Source organism: Osmerus eperlanus, chromosome 4, assembly GCF_963692335.1.
Source record: "Osmerus eperlanus chromosome 4, fOsmEpe2.1, whole genome shotgun sequence".
Taxonomy (NCBI): domain Eukaryota; kingdom Metazoa; phylum Chordata; class Actinopteri; order Osmeriformes; family Osmeridae; genus Osmerus; species Osmerus eperlanus.
In genome coordinates, this window is record NC_085021.1 from 20,169,111 (window position 1) to 20,189,110 (window position 20,000).

A 20,000-nucleotide genomic window follows, 5' to 3' on the forward strand; every position below is an offset into this window, starting at 1 on the left:
CGAGGCGAGTCGCAAGCCGAGAAAACCGGACGGCCCCCTAAGCATTCAAATCACATCCCCGTCCCACCGCCCCCACACTCCTACCTCAGGCCCCCCCGCCGTGCCCCTTCCTCGGCTGTCATCGCGGCGCGGCGGCTACGCTAGCAGGGTGGGGGGAATAAAAACCGCTCCCACTATTATTTCATGTGTTTAAGAAGTGTGAGGTAAATGCAGTTTACTGTCAAAAAGCAAACAGGGTCTCTGGCTGTCTGTGTGTCCCGGCGTGGCTCTGCGTCAAAGCCTGACTTTAGCATGTAGCACTTTTCGCTTTTTCACTCTGCTAGCAAGCCTTCCTAAGCCTTCCTTGTCTTGTAGCAGGCGTAGTTTGTCAGTCCTCCCGATAATTCCCCTCAGCCTCACTGCTACCTACACACACACACACCTACACACAGACCTACACACACACACACCTCATACACACACACACACAAAGACACACACACACACCCTGGTAAAGACGAGCGACACTCTTTTCAACAACAAAGCGTTCAGTGAAGGATTGTGGATTAATATATACGGCCTCGGCCCAAAATAAAATTCATAAACGAATGTAACAAAAGGGGATATTGGACGCAGATAAATATTATTCTGGGGGATAAAAAAAGTGGCCGGCAAAGGAAATGACTGCTGAGTCTTGTCAGAGGGACCGCGCTCCCTCAGGGCTATGCTGCTGTGTGTTTGTTAATGCCCGTCATAAATATGTATCAGGCAAAAATAACGCAGATCATAATCGGATGGTTCCTCCTTTGTCGAGCTTATGAGCTACAAAAATACCTCCATCACTCGAAGGCGTCGGCTAAATGAGAAGTTCCTCCCACTCGTGTCACCGAGTGGCGAGCTGTTTAATAATAACCACAGAAACAAAACAGATCCCCGGGGAGCTTCTCTCGTCCTCACCAAGGAAGGGAAACTTTCGGAGGGTCCTCTGTGGATCCACAGAGAGCATGCCGGAGCATAGCAATCGAGAATGTATTGTGAATGCAGAGCCTCCTTGAATTGGAGCGGCAGCCGATGGGTGCTTGTTTGTACAGCCAGCCAGCTGTGACCATGGAGACTTAGTCAGGATGTCAAGTAGTCCTTCAGACCAGAGCCATCCATCCATCCACCTCTCCCGTCAGTCCTCCCACAGGCCCACACTCCGCTCTAACTAGTTTGGCACGGCGCCATTCTTACACGTTTGTGCTGTCGCCCATTATGGAGCTGTTGTGAAAGGCAGTGTGTCATCGGGTATGATTATACTTCACATTCTAATGATTCTTTCCCTTCTCTCCCTCCCTACCTCCCACCCTTCTCTCCCTCCCTCCATCCATCCCTTCCCTCCCTTCTCCCTTTATCCCTTCTCCCCCCCCTCCCTCCCTGCAGCTCTGAAGGACCCGTGCAGCGAAGTGAGCTGCAGCTACGGCAGCACCTGCGTCCAGTCATCCGACGGCCTGTCGGCCAAGTGCATGTGCCCCCTGAGCTGCGAGGGCGTGGCCCGGGAGGGGGTGTGCGGCAGCGACGGCAAAGACTACCGCAACCAGTGTGAGCTCCACAAGCACGCCTGCGACGCCCAGCAGAACGTCCAGCTGCAGCACCAGGGGCCCTGCGGTGAGTTCCCTCTGCTGCCCCGCCCGGCCCCACTTCCTGCTGGGCCGGCCTTGCTCCGGATGAGACGTGTGTGTTCAGCTCTCTGTTCACCCGCAGTAGATTAGTGTGAGCAAACTGGGAAGCGTGTGATCAGAGCTGAAGCTGTCGGAACAGGGGTCTTGTTCTCGCTCACCTTGGAGATGTTGATATGGAGGCTTCCTTGTCCTCTCCCCACCTACACTAAATCCACATCGGGATCCCCAGCCTTCATTCCGGGCCCTTCCGCCTCACGCAAACACTCCCGCAGTGCAGATTGTTGACTAACAAAAGAAGACGGTGGCTTTTAAGTGGAACGGTTTGAAATTGCGTGCGTCGGCGCCCCCCCCTGTGTGGGGTTTGAATATTCTTTCGCAGTTGTTTTTCTCTCGGGGGCCTCTGACTTTGAGATATCTTCTCTGGGTAAGCCAGACAGAGTATGCAGACCCCCCCCCCCACACACACACACACACACACCCCTCCCAGAGTGACAGGGACCCTGAGAGGGGACAGAGTGAAGCGGATGGATGCTCTTGGCCCCGGAGGGAGGGACAGTTGTAAAACACATCCAACCTCTGAAACCACGCGAGCGTGCTCCGGGTTCCATGAGGCCCTCCCCCCCCCCCCCCCCTCCCCCCGGGAGGGCTGGGCCCCAAGAGACCTGCCACGAGGGTCCTAAATCTTTCAGAGCAATCCTGTTCCAGCAACGGCTGTCTCAGCTCTCTTTCCGCTGCTAGACAAATGTTGATGATTTACACATACAGCTGTGTCTAGCAGTGCCTAGCTACGGTCTGTCTAATTACCCCTCCCCCCCCCCTCCCTCCCTCCCCCCCCCTCCCTCCCTCCCTCCCTCCCCCCCTCCCTCCCTCCCTGCAAGCCTGCGGTGGACTGCCATGCTGGAAGCTGCTCCTCTCCGGTAATGGGAGGTAATGGTCTTCTGCAGGAAAATAATGACCGGTTTGCGCGGGCCAACGTTAGCGGAGTCGGTGTCGCCGCCAGCGCCTCCTGGCGAGGCGAGGCGCTCCGTGGTGCTGCTGCACACACGCCCTGACCTGGAGAGGGAGGGAGGGCCTGTGTATACACCCCCCCCACCCCCCCCGACACAGCCAGGATGGCCCAACCGATCCAGCTCTTTGATGTGGCGGAGCCTCTCTTTGTTTTCAAGCCAGGGGCCTTGGACGCCAACTGCACACACACAACCCTCCACACACACACAACCACCACACACACACACACAACCCTCCACACACACACAACCACCACACGCACACACACACAACCCTCCACACACACACAACCACCACACGCACACACACACAACCCTCCACACACACACAACCACCACACACACACACACAACCCTCCACACACACAACCACCACACACACACACACACACACACACACACAACCCTCCACACACACACACACAACCCTCCACACACACACACACACACACAACCCTCCACACACACACATAACCACCACCATCACACACATGCACCACCACACACCCACCAACACCACCCCCCCCCCCCCACACCCTCTCCCTTTTTTCTTCGCCTCACTCTCTCTCCTTGCCCGATCAGGTCTCGTCCTTTTTGAATGGCTTGCTCTGGGCTTGGCAGTGTTTTAATGTGGCACGGCGCTACATAAATCCTTTGTCTCTTCTCATGCTGAAAAAGTGTAGAGGCTGGATAAAGCTGAGGTTCCCATTTCAATAACCCCCCTGCCCCAAACACCACCCAATCCCATTATGATTACAGCTGATACGGCTCGCGCGCCAGTTCCCTTTGAGCAGGGGAACTGAGCCCAATCAAACACGTTGTTCGCCCTCCATTTGGAACCTTGTCGCCGCGGCGATCCGTGGGCTCCCTGCCGCCGTCTCCGGGGGTACCGGTGCTGATAACGGGCCTATCTGTAGAGTATCCCTGGTGATGAATATAACCACATCTCCTTTCTCCCTCTCCCCTCCTCCCACCCCACTCTCTCCTCCTCCCTTCACCCCTCCTCACCCCTCCGCCTCTCTCATCTCCCCCACTCGCTCCTCCTCCCCTCCTCCCCCAGACCCCTGTAAGGACAGTGAGAACAGCCTGAACGTGGCGTGCAGGGTGGAGCTTCGTACCCGTCGCCCGCTGGTGTTCGCCCCGCCCGAGTCCTGCCCGCCTGGTGGTGACGCGCTGTGTGCCAGTGACGGCCAGACCTACAACAGCGAGTGTCACATGACGCGGGTGGGCATGCTGCAGAACCTCGACATCAAGAAGGTCCACGCCGGGCGCTGCAGGACGCAAGGTGAGGCGGAGGTTTCCAGAACAGTCGCCGCTCTGACAGGGCCAGATAAAACTGTACCAGGGTCCTGGGGCCCGCGGCTTGTGCATGATAGCGGGATTCCTGCGTTCTGATAGGGCCACGCAGTCTTATCACTCCTGTATTAAAACTGGGATTCATTTTGGTGGAATCAAGACCACTGTCAGGTCTTACAGTACAGCGATAGAGATCTGAAGAAATCCAATGTTCTTGTTGTGCTCTGGGGGCTTTAGTGGGCTGTGTATGCTTGTTGTGCCTTTTTAGACACGACATGTGACGGAGTCTTACCACACACACACACACACAGACAGTCACACACACACATGGTGGTGTGCGCCCCCATGATGGCAAGATACAGACTGCTCTTCAGAGTGGGCAGCATTCACATTCAAACTAGATCATTTGCCTTATTATCCACTGGTCAAATTGCATGGTGGGATAGTGGCATTTTACTGCTATCGGTAGATTTAGAAATACAGAGAATAATTTGACTTGATATGGAGAGCCATGAAATCCTGTGCTTTGGCCCGTTGGGTTAAAAAGCGATGGTTTGACTCGTAGAGCGACATCATGCAGCCGTTGTAATGTTCCGCCTCAGATAAGAGAGCTCTCTAATTAAGCTGCAGAGCGCCACTGCCTTTCAAGAAAGGGAAAATGGAAGAGAGAAAAAAAATTGAATTACTAGTCGAAATTTGATCCAGTGATCAGTAATGTAATGAAGTCCCAGCTCGGATCCTGCCTACAGTGTGAGTGTGTCTCGTGGAGAAACAGGCTCAAGTGATTGGCTCAAGTGATTAGTGATTGTCATTCTACAACACCCCCATTCTGAAATGACTATTTGATGTAAATTGTTACTGCGCTGCACATTGTATTGAATAATAGTAGTAGGTCCACATCTACGGATATCTTATTGTAACATTATAAAAAATAATAGATATATATTTTAGGGCTGTTGTTCATGCTTTATTAGACAGTTTTTTAAAGTGTGACAAGGCAGGGAGAGGGAAAGGGGGGAGACATGCAGCAAAAGGCCGAGGCCGGATTCAGACCCAGGCTGCAGCAGTGATGTCTCCTGTTGTGTTGACATACGCCACGTAAGAGCGTAGCATGCTGACCCAGAGGCACACAGGACACACACTACACCACACCGTCCCCACTGACCTCCTGCATGTCGCTCACCACTCTCCCCCTCTCCTCTCCCCCCCCTCCCCTCCTCTCCCCCCCCTCCCCTCCCCCCTCCCCTCCTCTCCGCTCCCCTCTCCCTCCCCCCTCCTCTCCCCCCCTCCCCTCCTCTCCCCCCCCTCCCCTCCCCCCTCCCCTCCTCTCCGCTCCCCTGTCCCTCCCCCCTCCTCTCCCCTCCCCTCCTCCAGAGGACTGCCAGGAGGAGTGCCAGTTCAACTCTGTGTGTCTGGTGGAGCGCCTGGGGGCCCGCTGCTCCTGCGAGCCGCTCCTGTGCGACGGCAGCTACAAGCCGCTGTGCGGCAGGGACGGACACACATACAGCAACGACTGCGAGCGGCGCAGGGCGGAGTGCCAGTCCAAGAGCCACATCCCCGTCAAGCAGCTGGGCCCGTGTGGTGAGTAAAGGATGAGGGAGGATGAGGGAGCCTGTAGGAACGCTGGTCCTCTTTCTCTCTACTTCTCTCACCCTCTTTGTTTGGTTTGTTTATTTCCCCCCCTTGCCTCCTCCTCCTCCTCCCCCCTGTGGACCAATCAGAGGAAACCTCTTTCTATTACTCCCCTGTGACCCCTCTCCCTTTTTTGCAGTGTGCTTCTTCTAGTTCTGGGTTTGTTTAAACGTGGTTGTTCAGTCCTGTGTGTGTGAGTGGGCGTCTGTGCCGGGAAGCACCTTCCCACCTCCTCACAAGCTGACAGGATGTTAACAGTTAACCCCGCCATGTCTCCTCTTGTCACCTCCATCCCAACGCCCTCGTCACCATGGTCACGCGCCGCCTTCACACGCGTCACACCACACGCCGTCATCGTTCATTCATGTCACTCCACTGGTAGTGCCAGTCTCACCACTTCACTGGGTCCCACACACACACACACACATCCTTTCATCCTCTCTTTGTCTTTGTATCTCTCTGTCTCTTTTGTCTTTTTTCCGTTTGTTGCTTTACTTGTGTTTAAAAAAAAAAAAAAAGTATTCTTTGTTGTTTCAGTGCCAGTGTGAGTCTGTCTGTCTCTGTCCGTCTGGCGTCTGCTGTTTCTGGGACAAACCAAGCGCTGCAGCGGGGGAGAGTCCAGCCTTGTGGACACTCTGACCACTTGGAGGGCTGAGGAGGGGTGTGGAAACACCCCTTTGAGTTTCCTCCAAGTGGACTGAACCGGACTGGTTGTCTTGTCCTTGTCTTCCTGCTGTCCATCTCTCTCTCTCTCTGTCTCTCTCTATCTCTTTCTGTCTTTCTCTCGCTCTCTCTATCTGTCTCTACCTCTCTCTAACTCTCCAAGTTGTGTGTCGTCGTGTGTGAAGGCCCCTCCTCCCTGCAACCCTCTGTATTAGGGGAGAGGAGCTGTACGTGAGGTCGGAGAGCTCTTCTTCTTCCCAACTGCTGTGTGTCGTCTTTGTGTAAAAAAATACAAATAAAAAAATAAATAAAAAAAAACATCAACCACCCAGCCCCACCCTACCCCACCCAGCCCCACCCTGCCCCACCCAGCCCCACCCTGCCCCACCCAGCCCCACCCTGCCCCACCCAGCCCCACCCAGCCCCACCCAGCCCCACCCAGCCCCACCCAGCCCCACCCAGCCCCACCCTGCCCCACCCAGCCCCACCCAGCCCCACCCTGCCCCACCCAGCCCCACCCAGCCCCACCCAGCCCCACCCAGCCCCACCCAGCATGCTCCTGTGCATGCAGCCCCCCACAGTCCCACCCCACCTTTGGCCCTGACATCACCCACTTCCTGTTCCGCTAAACTCCTTCCAACTTCCTCCCCGAGTCACACCGGGGGTTTGTTTCGGACTGCACTTGAAACGTCCCCAAGACCAGAGTAGTGGAGCGCCGAGTCACTGCCCCATGCTGCAGGAGAGGCACAGGCATAGCTAGAGGAGCTTTCCCCTCTGGGGCCCTCTGGGGCCCTCAGACAGACATCTTCATCCTTTCCTCCACCCCAGGACCTGAATACTGAGTTGTTTGGAGGTGGTGAAATCGGAGGCGTTGCCGTGGTATCATGCCGGCTCTCATTAGCCTTGTTTTGCTGTCTCAGTCTCCGAGATGCATAAATTAACATGCGAAAATGGCAGGGGCGCTTATGTATTTTGTTTTTATTTAATTATTTCCGACAAAGTAAATGGTCGTAAAGTTCTTCTTTTTTTTTCTTCTTTTTTTGGGGTGGTTTGTTTGTTTTTCACTTTTTCTCCACCTATCGGAATTTTGCCTGTGGCAAGCTGCAATGTTATTTTTTCTCCAACGCATTTGTATTTACATTAGCATATTTATATATTTGTAACTGCTAGCACACAGACACCCCCCCCCCCCCCCCCGTCCATTGCATTTAATTAAACATCAAAAGCGCTGAGCGAGGTACCCACTGAGGCGGTGGGCTGGCTGGGGAGGATGCTTAGGAAGGGGGAGTCCTCAGCTCTGGACACCTGCACACACACTGATGTTTAATTACTGAGCCCTTCTGCTACGCTGTTTCACTTCTCTGTCCTCTCCTAGATCTCTCTCTCTCTCTCTCTCTCTCTCTCTCTCTCTCTCTCTCTCTCTCTCTCTCTCTCTCTCTCTCTGGTCCTCTTCTCTCTCCCTTTCTCTCTCTATCTTCTCTCTCTCTCTCTGGTCCTCTTCTCTCTCCTTCTCTCTATCTTCTCTCTCTCTCTCTATCTTCTCTCTATCTATCTGCTCTTTCTCTCTATCTTCTCTCTCTCTCTCTCTCTCTCTGGTCCTCTTCTCTCTCCTCTCTATCTTCTCTCTCTATCTTCTCTCTATCTATCTGCTCTCTCTCTCTCTCTCTCTCTCTGGTCCTCTTCTCTCTCGCTCTATCTTCTCTCTATCTTCTCTCTATCTTCTCTCTCTGCATGTTTGGACAACTAGCTTTCAGATTAGATAAGGCCCTGCTCCAAACTCTGAAGTTCGAGAGGGTGTGCGCGCGTGTGTTTGTCTGCCTGTCTGTCTGTGCACACCTTTTTGTTTGTCTGCGTGACGTCTGAATCTGAATCGAACCAGCGTCTTAATCTCTTGTCTAAGCAGCTCTTTGTCACGCGGCGATCAATAGCCCGGGGCTGAGCACAAGCAGTTACGCACTAGAGACACCCATCCCCCCCCCAAACCAGCCATTGTTGCCTGATGAACGAGCTTGTCTTCCGAAAACGCACATATAGTACGCACACACACACACACAGTACCCATGTCACATCGACAGCATTCTCAGAGCGGCCCACTTAAACTACACGTTGTAAAAATCACAATTAGACTTTTGAACTTTGACGCCACTTAAGATGACCTCAACTGTCCCCATGACTCGGAGACACTTCCTGCTGTCGCGGAGCATCGCGTAGAGTACCCTGACACTACACTACCCATAATCCCTCTGTGACTCCATCCTGTCGCCTACACTGGCGAGCTTGTGCTACTAGAATGTTCATATAAACTGAAAATCTCGAGCTGGCGGGAGGACCGTAAGAGGTTGAGACAGAGATGACAAGTTATCATTACTGACAGGCCAGCCCCCTCCTCCCTTTGTGCAGCGGAGACCAAGATAGTTCATTGATCAAACCCACAAGATTTTTTTTTACATCAAAACCACTCTGTCGTAAATCTCGCCCCGGCCAGGATGACAGCCCCTCATGTGACTGTCATCAACCCTCTCGCTCTCCCCGTCCTGAGGTAACGCCACGGGCTCCGGGGCACCAGAACCAGCCGCTGGCGTGGACTGTGCGCTGGATCTCTCCGGAGACCATTAGATTTACCACTGCGTGAGGAGAATGTTGATTTATAGACTTCTGTGGTCACGGTTGATTTATTTTCAGATGGGCCCTAAAGCCTTCACCTGGAGTCACACAGTCACGACTGAGGTCGAGCTGTTGGATGAATGTGGACGAGAGCTAAATGAATATGGATTGCGACCCATTCTTCGCATTCCCTGGACTGCCCTGTTAAGGAGTCAGGAAAGGTTAGACGTGTCTGGCTTGACCTTGGAGGCTGGCTGCCTTCTGCTAGGGAGAGTCTGCAACATTCACAGGTACAGCTGCTCTCAGACACACACACACACACACACATGCAAGGTGGAGTCACATGCAGACAGTGTAGGTAGTTCATTTGATAGGCATTTGTCATTGCACAGTGACTTTATATTTGTGTATTGCTCTTCATGAAGGGTAGTGGTCTATACGTATTCAGGGAGTTTGTGAGTGTGCCCATGTGTGATTCCGGCGGTTTCTACGGAATCTGTCGGTTTGTCGTCGTTGACACCAAACTCAGCAAATCATCACAGCTCGGCAGTTGCCAAAATAGAGCCCAAGGTGACAAGACACAGCAGCGAGTGTCATTTGCATGTTTATTTGATTAGCATCTCCTCCCGTGACAGGGACACCCGCCACGGTGATTATGCTCATAAACAATAATAATGCGAGTACCTATTGAACCTGTTGGAGACATCCAGTGATTTTTCCTCTAATGAATCTAAGTATCAGCGCAGCCCTGAAGTGTCTGAGAGCCAGGAGACATTACATTTAGCCTGGTCCGTCGCTGCCTGATCACCCTGATAGGGACGTGGGGTAGGGGCTTCAGTGCCAAGGTTGTATACATATTCATATACTGTGTATGTATAAATGTGGGGGGGGGGCGAGCTGGTGTCTGTTCGGGAAGGGTGTATATCACGTGGGCCCTGCCGCCAGTGGCCTGGGTTTGAATCCGGCCCGGGGCATTTGCTGCATGTCTTCCTCTCTCTCTCTCCCCTGCCTTTCCTGCCACGCTTAACTGTCACTGTCCAATGAAACATAAAAATGCCCCAAATATATCTTAATCATGTGAAGATATATTGTATATATTAAAATATAGTTAGAGTATGGGGTGTGGATGTTAAACCCATCCCTCCCCCAACACACCTCTCTCTCTGCTACACCCATCCCTCCCCCAACACACCTCTCTCTCTGCTACACCCATCCCCCCACCCTCCCTCCCCCTCTTCCTGCTGTGTGGTGGGCAACAGATTCCATCAGGGTCACAGTGTGTGTAATATCCATCTGGTGTTTGGTAGACTGCTGTTTTCTCCATTCCTCTCATCTCTCATCTCTCCTCTCCTCTCTCCTCCTCTCCTCTCCTCCTCCTCTCCTCTGTCCTCCTCTCCTCTCTCCCCCTCTCATCTCTCCTCCTCTCCTCTCTCCTCCACTCCTCTCCTCCTTCTCTCCTCCTCTCTCCTCTCTCCTCCACTCCTATCTCCTCCACTCCTCTCCTCTCTCCTCCTCTCCTCTCTCCTCTCTCCTCCTCTCCTCTCCTCCTCTCCTCTCTCCTTTTCTCCTCTCCTCTTGTCCTCCTGTGTGAGTGTGCTCGTAGTGAGCCTGTCTCATCCTTGTTCCACAGATGTTCTCCTCATCCTGGTTTCCTTGTTTACCCTCAGATCACTTACCTTGTTTACATTTCCTTAACTCCCCTCTCCTACCCCCCTCCCTTCTTTCTCTCACTCTCTCTCCTTCTCTCATCCTATCTCTTGCCCCCCCCCCCTTTTTTCATTCCCTTTCTCTCTCCCTCCCTCTCTTGATCATACAATATGTTTTAGCAGTGCAGCAGTCTGTTTGTGGTTCGAATGCATCACAGAGGATTAGGAGCTAGCCCCCTCGCAGCCATTACTGGGTGATAAGTGCTCTGTAGCAGGCAGACTGAGCCCCAGGGTATTCCTTTACTGTATGTTAATATTTAGCCTCTCCTCCCTCTCTTCCAGCCCCATGCCGGAATATGTTACATGAATGTTTTCACTGCTAGGCGAGACACTGGGCTTGAAAGCTCCCATTTTAATTGAAAAGTTTCTGTTCTCAAACAGAACAAAAACAAATGTAGAAGCAGTTCCTCCGTTCCTACAGTCTTCACGCTGCGGCAGAGGAGCACATTATCCACTACACTCGTGAAAATTAAAAGGGTAATATTAGCGACACCAAAGGCGGTACAAATTGGCCTGAATCGCGGGAATATCAGTAGGTAGATTGGATGCTAAGAGCAGGAACGAGCGTTCCTTATTCATCCAAGACCGCTTCCCTCACACTCTTTAAGCGACTCTGGAAATAATACGGAATGAGGTGAGGAAGATTCCAATCTGCATATGCATGAGGATGTAAACGGATCTCCACGCTGTGACGTCCATGCGTGTATGCAGAGGGTTAACAGCATGGACGTACCTACACACACACACACACACACACACAGCTCTAAGATCATATCACCTCGTCTTAAGCCTTCGAACAGCCCCCCCTCCCGTCCTGCTGCTCATGTTCAGAATGTCATGGTAAACTGAGGTCATTCTCAGGTCGGCCGTACAAAAAGAAAACTTCATTCGGTTGTCAGATATAGGGGCTGTGAAATGGCAGTTTACTTTCAAATGCTGGGGCTTGGGAGGGCGGGGGGAGGGGGGTTATTACAGGTAGTCGTGTCACAATGTTAGGCAGATCGCTGGCAGGACGTTGACTTAACACTGGTGGCTAACGGAGGCCCTGAGGAGGACCTGCGCAGACGGCTTCCTGCCGCGCAGCAGCCACGCCGTCACCGCGGCGATCCACTTCAGCTGACAGGAAGTGGAATTCCCCACAGGCGTCGACGCGGGGCTCGCCGCTGAAATATCACGCTAATTAAGGAAGCAAAAGCATGCAGGCTGGTGGGAGAGAGGCACAGGGAGGTGGTGACATTCAAATCTCCATGTGCGCACCACACACACACACACACACACACACACACACTCACTCGCACACAGATGGTGATAAAGCACTGCCCACAAGCTACAGAGCACAGTTCACAGTGAGACAGCCATTAGAGTCCCCTCTCCTCCGACATAAACACTGTGTTGTCAGTTCCTCCACCAGGCCTCTCCTGCATCTCCAGCTCTCACAAAGGCAGTGGCTCAGTCTCTGTCTCAGTCTTTCTGTGCCCCCCCACACACACACACACTTCTTTCTGTTTCTCACTTTCTATCCCCTCCCCCCGTACACACACACAGTCTCCTGCCTCGTGTATTTCACTGTGTCCCGCTCCCCCCCGTACACACACACACGCACACACACACACACACACACACTGTGTGTCACCGTCATGTCTCTTTCGTGTGGTATCTGAAAGCAGGAGATGAAACGGCGTGGTAGTGAGAGGCAGGCAGGATCCAGCCCCATGGTTCTGTCACCAGCCATGGCTCCTGAGCTTCCAACCCCAGCGCCCCCCCCCCCCCCCCCCTCACCAGCCTGAGGGATGACAGGCTGCACTTTGAAAGCTTCTCGCCGCGTCTGAGAAAGAGAGAAAAGGGGCGGGGGGGGGGAGAGGAAGAAAGACACAATTTCACTTTTTACACTGCAACATGGAATATGCAAGCCATCGCAATTACTGTGACTGGGGGAAAGAGGAAGTTTCCATCACCAAGTCTCTTAATAGCAGTTCTTCCCGAAAAATTATTCTGGCAAAGAACTTGGGGAGTTTCTCCTTTTTCTCCTTGGATTGAATAAATCTGTAGGAGAAATGTGCTTCCAGCGGGAATGGATGGAATAAGGAAAAGGAATAAGCCAGGGTTTTTGGAATTCTATTCATCTTTTTTTTGTGAGAAACAAAAGGGAAAAAGGGACAAAAGCGTTATCGGAGGCTGCAGTTGCTTTTGAGGAGCCCGCCCTTGGGAACAAGGCCTGTAAACCCTTATGAAGGGCACAGTGTACGTAGACAGAGCTTCTAAAACCAGCCCGTATACGGGGCTACACACACACAGACTGTAAAAAAAAAAATCTGGCGTTTTGAATCCCCAGAAAATTAGGCACAGTTCCACTGGTTACATGTGTTTCTACCAGGTCAAAGCTGTTAAAAACAGTGCCTTCCCACAACACAGAAATCAATAGCAGTGTTCCACCCCTCAAGCTGAAACATTCCCATTAGAGCATGTGAAAGCCCGTTTCCTTGCTTAAGATCCGTAAAGATTTGTTCAATTCTGGTCACCGCTGGGCAGTCTAAACGCAGCCTGCGGATAGCCCCTCACAGCCACAGCCATCTGCCTCGCTTATCTCCCTACCTCACCTCAATCCCTACTTTCTTCCCCAACTTACATCGAGTTCAAGTGAGTTTTTCATTTCCGGCCGGGTTTACTTTTGTGCTGGAGTGTGGAGTGGAGGAGGAGTGCTTTGATGTCTGCTTGTTTTTTCTGTGGTGAGATTTACATGGATAACGTGTAAAGTTACAACAATAAAAGTCTTTGTAGTGATGGCATTTACAATAGCGGCGATATGCTGTCTTCCTATGCTGTTAAGACACATCTCCCCCTCCCTTCACTTCCTACTACAACTGCAACACAGAAGGATGTTAAGGGCCTGACAAATTTAAATTGAAAGTTCCGCATCATGACTTGAAACAGTAAACGTTAACCTGTCAAGTAACTGTTCTAGAGTGCTGTAGTAGGTGACGGTTTCATGGTGACGTCACTCCTACTTAAGCCCCTCCCCTTCCTGCTTGTTTTGGCAGGGGGCGGGTGGTCAGGTGAAACGGCCTCTACCGTCTGTCGTCACGGCGCCCCCTGCGGGCAGGGCCAGAATGAAACGCTTCCCTTAACTGGGAGGGAAACGGCTGCTCTGAAACAGAGCTCCCGTTGTGATGGCATCTAATCCCATAATAATCAGGCTAATGACAGCACGGTGGGTGTAGCAACAGGAGGTTTCCAGAGAAACCACCCTGACAGTAGCTTAGTAGAAAGTGTGTGTGGAGGGGGGTTCTGTAGAGCTAATATCCCGCACCAACACCAGTCCTCCACCCCAACACCACCAGCCTTCCCTCTTCACTGGAAGCTGTAGATCAAAGACATCTCGACACTTCTTCTCAACATTTAAATGTTTTCCCCCAAACTGTCCACAAACGACAGCCTCAACACACACTCAGCCTCCACTCACACACACAGCCTCTTCTCAGCCTCTACACACACTCAGCCTCCACTCACACACACAGCCTCTTCTCAGCCTCTACACACACTCAGCCTCCACTCACACACACAGCCTCTTCTCAGCCTCTACACACACTCAGCCTCCACTCACACACACAGCCTCTTCTCAGCCTCTACACACACTCAGCCTCCACTCACACACACAGCCTCTTCTCAGCCTCAACACACACTCAGCCTCCACTCACACACACAGCCTCTACTCAGCCTCTACACACACTCAGGCCTGATGAGTCCGGTTCTGCAGGCTGCAGACTCTCAGGCCTGATGAGTGGTTCTGCAGGCTGCAGACTCTCAGGCCTGATGAGTGGTTCTGCAGGCTGCAGACTCTCAGGCCTGATGAGTCTGGTTCTGCAGGTTGCAGACTCTCAGGCCTGATGAGTGGTTCTGCAGGCTGCAGACTCACTCATCAGGCCTGAGAGTCTGCAGCCTGCAGAACCACTTATCAGGCCAGAGTCTGGTTCTGTAGGCTAATGATGGCCTGGGTCACATGGTCTCCTGAGTTCTCATCTTTCAACTGCCAAAAACTCCCCCCGACACTCAACACACACACACAAAAAATGAAAATTGAAAGAAGCGATGATGAAAAGATTTCTCTCGTTGCCGTCTCTGTGTTATTTCCACTTCCTGACCTACTTCCCTCCTCGCCTGGTAGCCACACCCCTGCCCCGCCAGTCCCCTTCCACTGGAGCCCCTTTAACCAGCCTCCAGTCCCCTTCCACTGGAGCCCCTTTAACCAGCCTCCAGTTCATCACAGTCAGGCTGGATGGATACACTGAGAGAGAGAGAGAGATATACAGAGAGAGATAGATACAGAGAGGGAGAGACAGAGAGATACAGGGAGAGGGAGACAGAGAGAGAGATACAGAGAGAGAGATACAGAGAGAGGGAGACAGAGAGAAAGATACAGAAGAGGGAGAGAGAGAGAGAGAGAGAGAGAGAGAGATGTGTGTGTGTCAAACAGTGGCAGACACCTCTGTCTGATGTTCATGTTTCATATCTGTCTAAACCCAGAAGCTCAGCTTTGTGAATTATTAAGTGGAGAGGTATTTTTCTCTGCTCCTTCGTTTCTTACTTTCCCGCTTTTTTTCTCTGTTCTCTCAAGTCTTCCTCACTTCTCTCTGGTCATCTCAAAGGAAGACCTGAAGCAAAAGCTTTCACAAATGGCTTTGAACTGCATGCCGGGAATGCCAATTAACCGTCCTGTTTGCCCGAGAGTGAAAGCGTCGCTCTGACTGTTCCAGACCGGGTGTTAAGTTATGCTACAGGGAACACGTTGTGGTACCTGCAGTGCAGAATGGATACTGAGAGGTGGGGAAAACAAAGACAGTGAATAGTCAGAAAACACACAGCAGCAGTGCAGAACGTACAGTTCAGGCTTGTGTGTGTAAACGACAGGGTTGGAATCCACCTTGCAGCCCCTAAGCTAACTTCTGACCCTTCATCTCCTCGACTTACCTCCTCTGCCTTTTACCCTGCCGCGTCTCTCCCTTACCTCACCCCCACCCTGCCCTATCTCTCCCTTACCTCACCCCCACCCTGCCCCGTCTCTCCCTTACCTCACCCCCACCCTGCCCTATCTCTCCCTTACCTCACCCCCACCCTGCCCCGTCTCTCCCTTACCTCACCCCCACCCTGCCCCGTCTCTCCCTTACCTCACCCCCACCCTGCCCTATCTCTCCCTTACCTCACCCCCACCCTGCCCTATCTCTCCCTTACCTCACCCCCACCCTGCCCTATCTCTCCCTTACCTCACCCCCACCCTGCCCCGTCTCTCCCTTACCTCACCCCCACCCTGCCCTATCTCTCCCTTACCTCACCCCCACCCTGCCCTATCTCTCCCTTACCTCACCCCCACCCTGCCCTATCTCTCCCTTACCTCACCCCCACCCTGCCCTATCTCTCCCTTACCTCACCCCCACCCTGCCGCGTCTCTCCCTTACCTCACCCCCACCCTGCCCTATCTCTCCCTTACCTCACCCCCACCCTGCCCCATCTCTCCCTTACCTCACCCCCACCCTGCCCCATCTCTCCCTTACCTCACCCCCACCCTGCCCCGTCTCTCCCTTACCTCACCCCCACCCTGCCCTATCTCTCCCTTACCTCACCCCCACCCTGTCCCGTCTCTCCCTTACCTCACCCCCAACCTGCCCCATATCTCCCTTACCTCACCCCCACCCTGTCCCGTCTCTCCCTTACCTCACCCCCAACCTGCCCCATATCTCCCTTACCTCACCCCCACCCTGCCCTGCCCCTCCTCACCCCCACCTCCCTCAACCACCATCTCACCATAACCGCTGTCTCTGTCTCCGGGGATGTTTCTGGGTGCGGGTTCAGATCTGCACGCGCCCAGCCCGTGCCAGCAGAAGGCGTGTGAGTTTGGGGCGGTGTGCGTGGTGAAGAACGACGAGCCGGTGTGCGAGTGTCCCGAGGCGTGCTCCCAGCTGCACGACCCGGTCTGCGGCAGCGACGGCCACACCTACCGCAGCTCCTGCGCCATGAGGGCCGTGGGCTGCGTGCTGCAGAGGAGGATCAACATCCAGCACAAAGGACCCTGCGGTGAGTATCCCAACCGGCTCCACCGCGCCGCCATCCATGCACAGCATCCCATCCCATCGCATGCTGTCACGCTAGCATTATATGGCCGCTTCTGAACGGTCATATAAGGTCATTGAGCTGGTTTCTATGGTAGCACTCGGGGGCGTGGGTTTCATTACACGGGGGGGGACGGGGGACGGGACGTGTCTCAACCACTTTCTGAAAACGGCAAATCTGCCCCCACCCCCTCCACACTGTTTTTATCAAGAAAATCATATTTAACGGCCGCATCATCGGCTAGTAAAAAGAAGCTGTCCCACCCATACTTGAGAACAAACCTCTGCCCCTGGTGGCACTCCCCGCGTAGAGATCTTGCGCCCCACAGGTGATGCTATCTCCTGGCTCCTATCAAACCCAGGCCTGGTCCTGATCCCTCCTTATAGACCTGGGGATGATGGTTCTGGATGCCAGCCTAAGCTTCATCTAGATCCACAGAAGAACTTGCGGTGATAAGTTGTACTATTTGTCAGTGACTCATTCTGGATTTTACCTCTTGGCTTAAAGCAGTAGAGTGTTACCCATGCTATTACTCAGAGCCATTTACTCTGCATTTATTTTAGTTAGTAGACACATTAAATACAGAATATTTCCATCTCTGCTGCTCAAATCCACAACTTTGCTACTGTGTGCTAAAATCCTAAATGCATTCAGACCAACTGACTGCACAATAACTCCAGTGTACTTTGACCGTGTCTTTCCTTTTCTTGTCCTCCTCCTCTCACCCCCTCCTCCTCTCACCCCCTCCTCTCACCCCCTCCTCCTCTCACCCCCTCCTCCTCTCACCCCCTCCTCTCACCCCCTCCTCCTCTCACCCCCTCCTCTCACCCCTCCTCCTCTCACCCCCTCCTCCTCTCACCCCCTCCTCTCACCCCCTTCTCCTCTCGCCCCCTCCTCCTCTCGCCCCCTCCTCCTCTCGCCCCCTCCTCGCCCCCTCCTCCCCTCCTCCTCTCGCCACCTCCTCCTCTCACCCCCTCCTCCTCTTGCCCCCTCCTCCTCTCGCCCCCTCCTCCTCTCGCCCCCTCCTCCTCTCGCCCCCTCCTCCTCTCGCCCCCTCCTCCTCTTGCCCCCTCTCCTGCTCGCACTCACCAAGTGCAAGCCTGCAATTTCCCTATTTTTGACCTTTTAGACTGTGCAGTTATTGTGCAGCACTTTACTGCAGATGAGCAGAGCTTGTTTGTAATTGGTGGAGTGAGTTATGTGGCTTTGTCTGTTTGTAGCTAGTTAGCTAGCGCCAGTGGCAAAGCTCAAAGTCTGGGGGGAAAGGAATATGTGTACAGACGATTTCCTCATGATCCTTTACAGTGGCTTGGATAATACACTATTTTGTAGGCTTGTGGAAATGTCCCCAACGTCTGGCCTTTATGTGTGAATGGTTTAGTTTCCTATTAAACCCTCTATACAACCCCAGAGCTACGTTAAAATTCTTAACGCCCCGCGTTCATGGTGGTTTTTAGTTCCATTTACCAAAGACGACCAGAGTGGTTTCGGTATTTTATGCGGCCGTGCAAAGTAGTAGGAATGAACATCATGTATAATCAGAGGACAATGATTATGGAAACAACTGAAATGCTCCCAGCTTTAATACCAAGCTCACTAGATGTAGTCCTGGAGTTATTGATTTGCTCTCTTGGGTAGGACTGTGCTTTATGGAGACCTCCAGAGGAGGCATTTAGCAACCGCTAAGCCAACCTGCCAATACCCAAACCACTCCAGTACACTCTCTTTATGCTGAGTGTAACACTGAAATAAAAAAGATAGATTGTATTTGCTCTTGTTGGTTCAACACCTCAACAGCCATTCATCAGTTCCTCTCCAGTTGTTCGTGGTTTCAGGGTCCATATTGAATCCTCTGACGGGGCTATGTGGGTGGAAGAGGCTCCAGCGTTTGCTCTTCATCACTTTGCCCACCCAGCCAGACTGACAGTCTATCAACCCCCTCCAAAAAATTGAAATCACCCCCCACCCCACACACATACACACACACATACACACACACACACACACATACACACACACATAAGGATGTATTCCAATGGGAAATGAAGCAAAAGGAATGTTTGACCCAGGCGGGCAAACTCAATTTAGAACTCTGCGGCGCAGGGAGACAGGTCTGACTGCATCCCCGGCGGACGTGTAATGAATAGTCTTTATTTAAAAAGACGGGAGGTAGCTAGCTACGGAGAGCCCTCCGTGCTACGTGTCAGTAAAACAGGCGTACCGATGGCAGCAGCTCCCTAGAGAAGCAAACATCAGCAGGAACAGGGCAATAAGCGTTTTCAACTTGTCGTGAAAGCCAGTATGAGAAATGATGATGATGGTGACGGTGATGATGATGAGACGACGTGCGTTGATGGTTTATTCTTAGCTCGTCGTTTCTGTTCCCACTGTAACTCGCACGGCTCCGCGCCACACACCACCTGACTAAACCGCCTCCTTGCTATTTTCTGTCCTGATAATCACGTTTATGACTCCCGACGCCAGACTCGGCAGAAACGGCGTGGCTTGATGGAGGTGTGCGAGGGCGGGACAGTAAAGGGCCGTGCGCACAGTCCTCATTTAATTTCCCTCCTCCCAGGGTAGGAAACACACCAGTTATCTATATGGCTCAGGTCTGGGCCGGTGGTGATATGAGTGCCATTTTTTATTATCCTCATACTGCTACCCTCCCCTCCTCCTCAACCCCCCGTCCCATCCCCTCTCCCCAGTGTTTGAGAGGTGGATGACCTTGTCTGGCTGCCTGAGAGAACCACACTAGCAGCCCCCCCCTCATCCCGAAAGGATATCACCTGCTCTGGAAGGCAATTCATGTATGTTTACCCAAATAGATGAGAGGAGGCACAGAAGTAATTTAGTGAGAGAGAGAGAAAAATGGTTTCCTTCACAGGTGATGGAAACAATGCCAACAGGGAGTTTTGAGATGTAGGTCATACTGTGAGCACACAGGAGGGGTGAGGAAGGAGGACAGGGGGGAGGGATGGGGGAGGGATGGGGGGGTTAATAAACAAGAGAAGGAGAGGAGAGAGATGGAGGTAAATAAGAGGAAGAGGAGCAGCGGGGAGAAGGGCAGGAGATGATGGAGCGAGCGATGTCTGGGGAGTTGAGCTATCTCCGAGGTGTTTTCGCTACCTTTCAAAAAATACAAACCAGCCCTGCTTCTTTTCCCCCTCGGTGTCGCGACCCCTCTCCCTCACTCGCTCTTCTCTTCAGAAGGTTGATGAGCCACCAGAGTGCCTTTTGGCATTTCCACGTTGCCTTAATCCCTCACCCATAACTACTTCCTCCTGGGCCAACCTCTCTCACCCTCCCCCCCCCCCCCACCCCACCCCCTGCTGCGTCTCCCCGCCAAC

The 20,000-nt window shown here is 52.9% G+C and overlaps 1 protein-coding gene across 1 annotated transcript in view; it reads left to right on the forward strand.

Annotated features, from left to right (window-relative positions):
* LOC134019585 (agrin-like) overlaps positions 1-20,000 on the forward strand; it is a 91,263-nt gene that overhangs the window by 11,771 nt on the left and 59,492 nt on the right. The window contains 4 exon segments of the mRNA XM_062460549.1: positions 1,402-1,626; positions 3,708-3,932; positions 5,318-5,524; positions 16,393-16,614. Of these exon segments, the coding sequence (XP_062316533.1) occupies positions 1,402-1,626; positions 3,708-3,932; positions 5,318-5,524; positions 16,393-16,614 (879 nt within the window).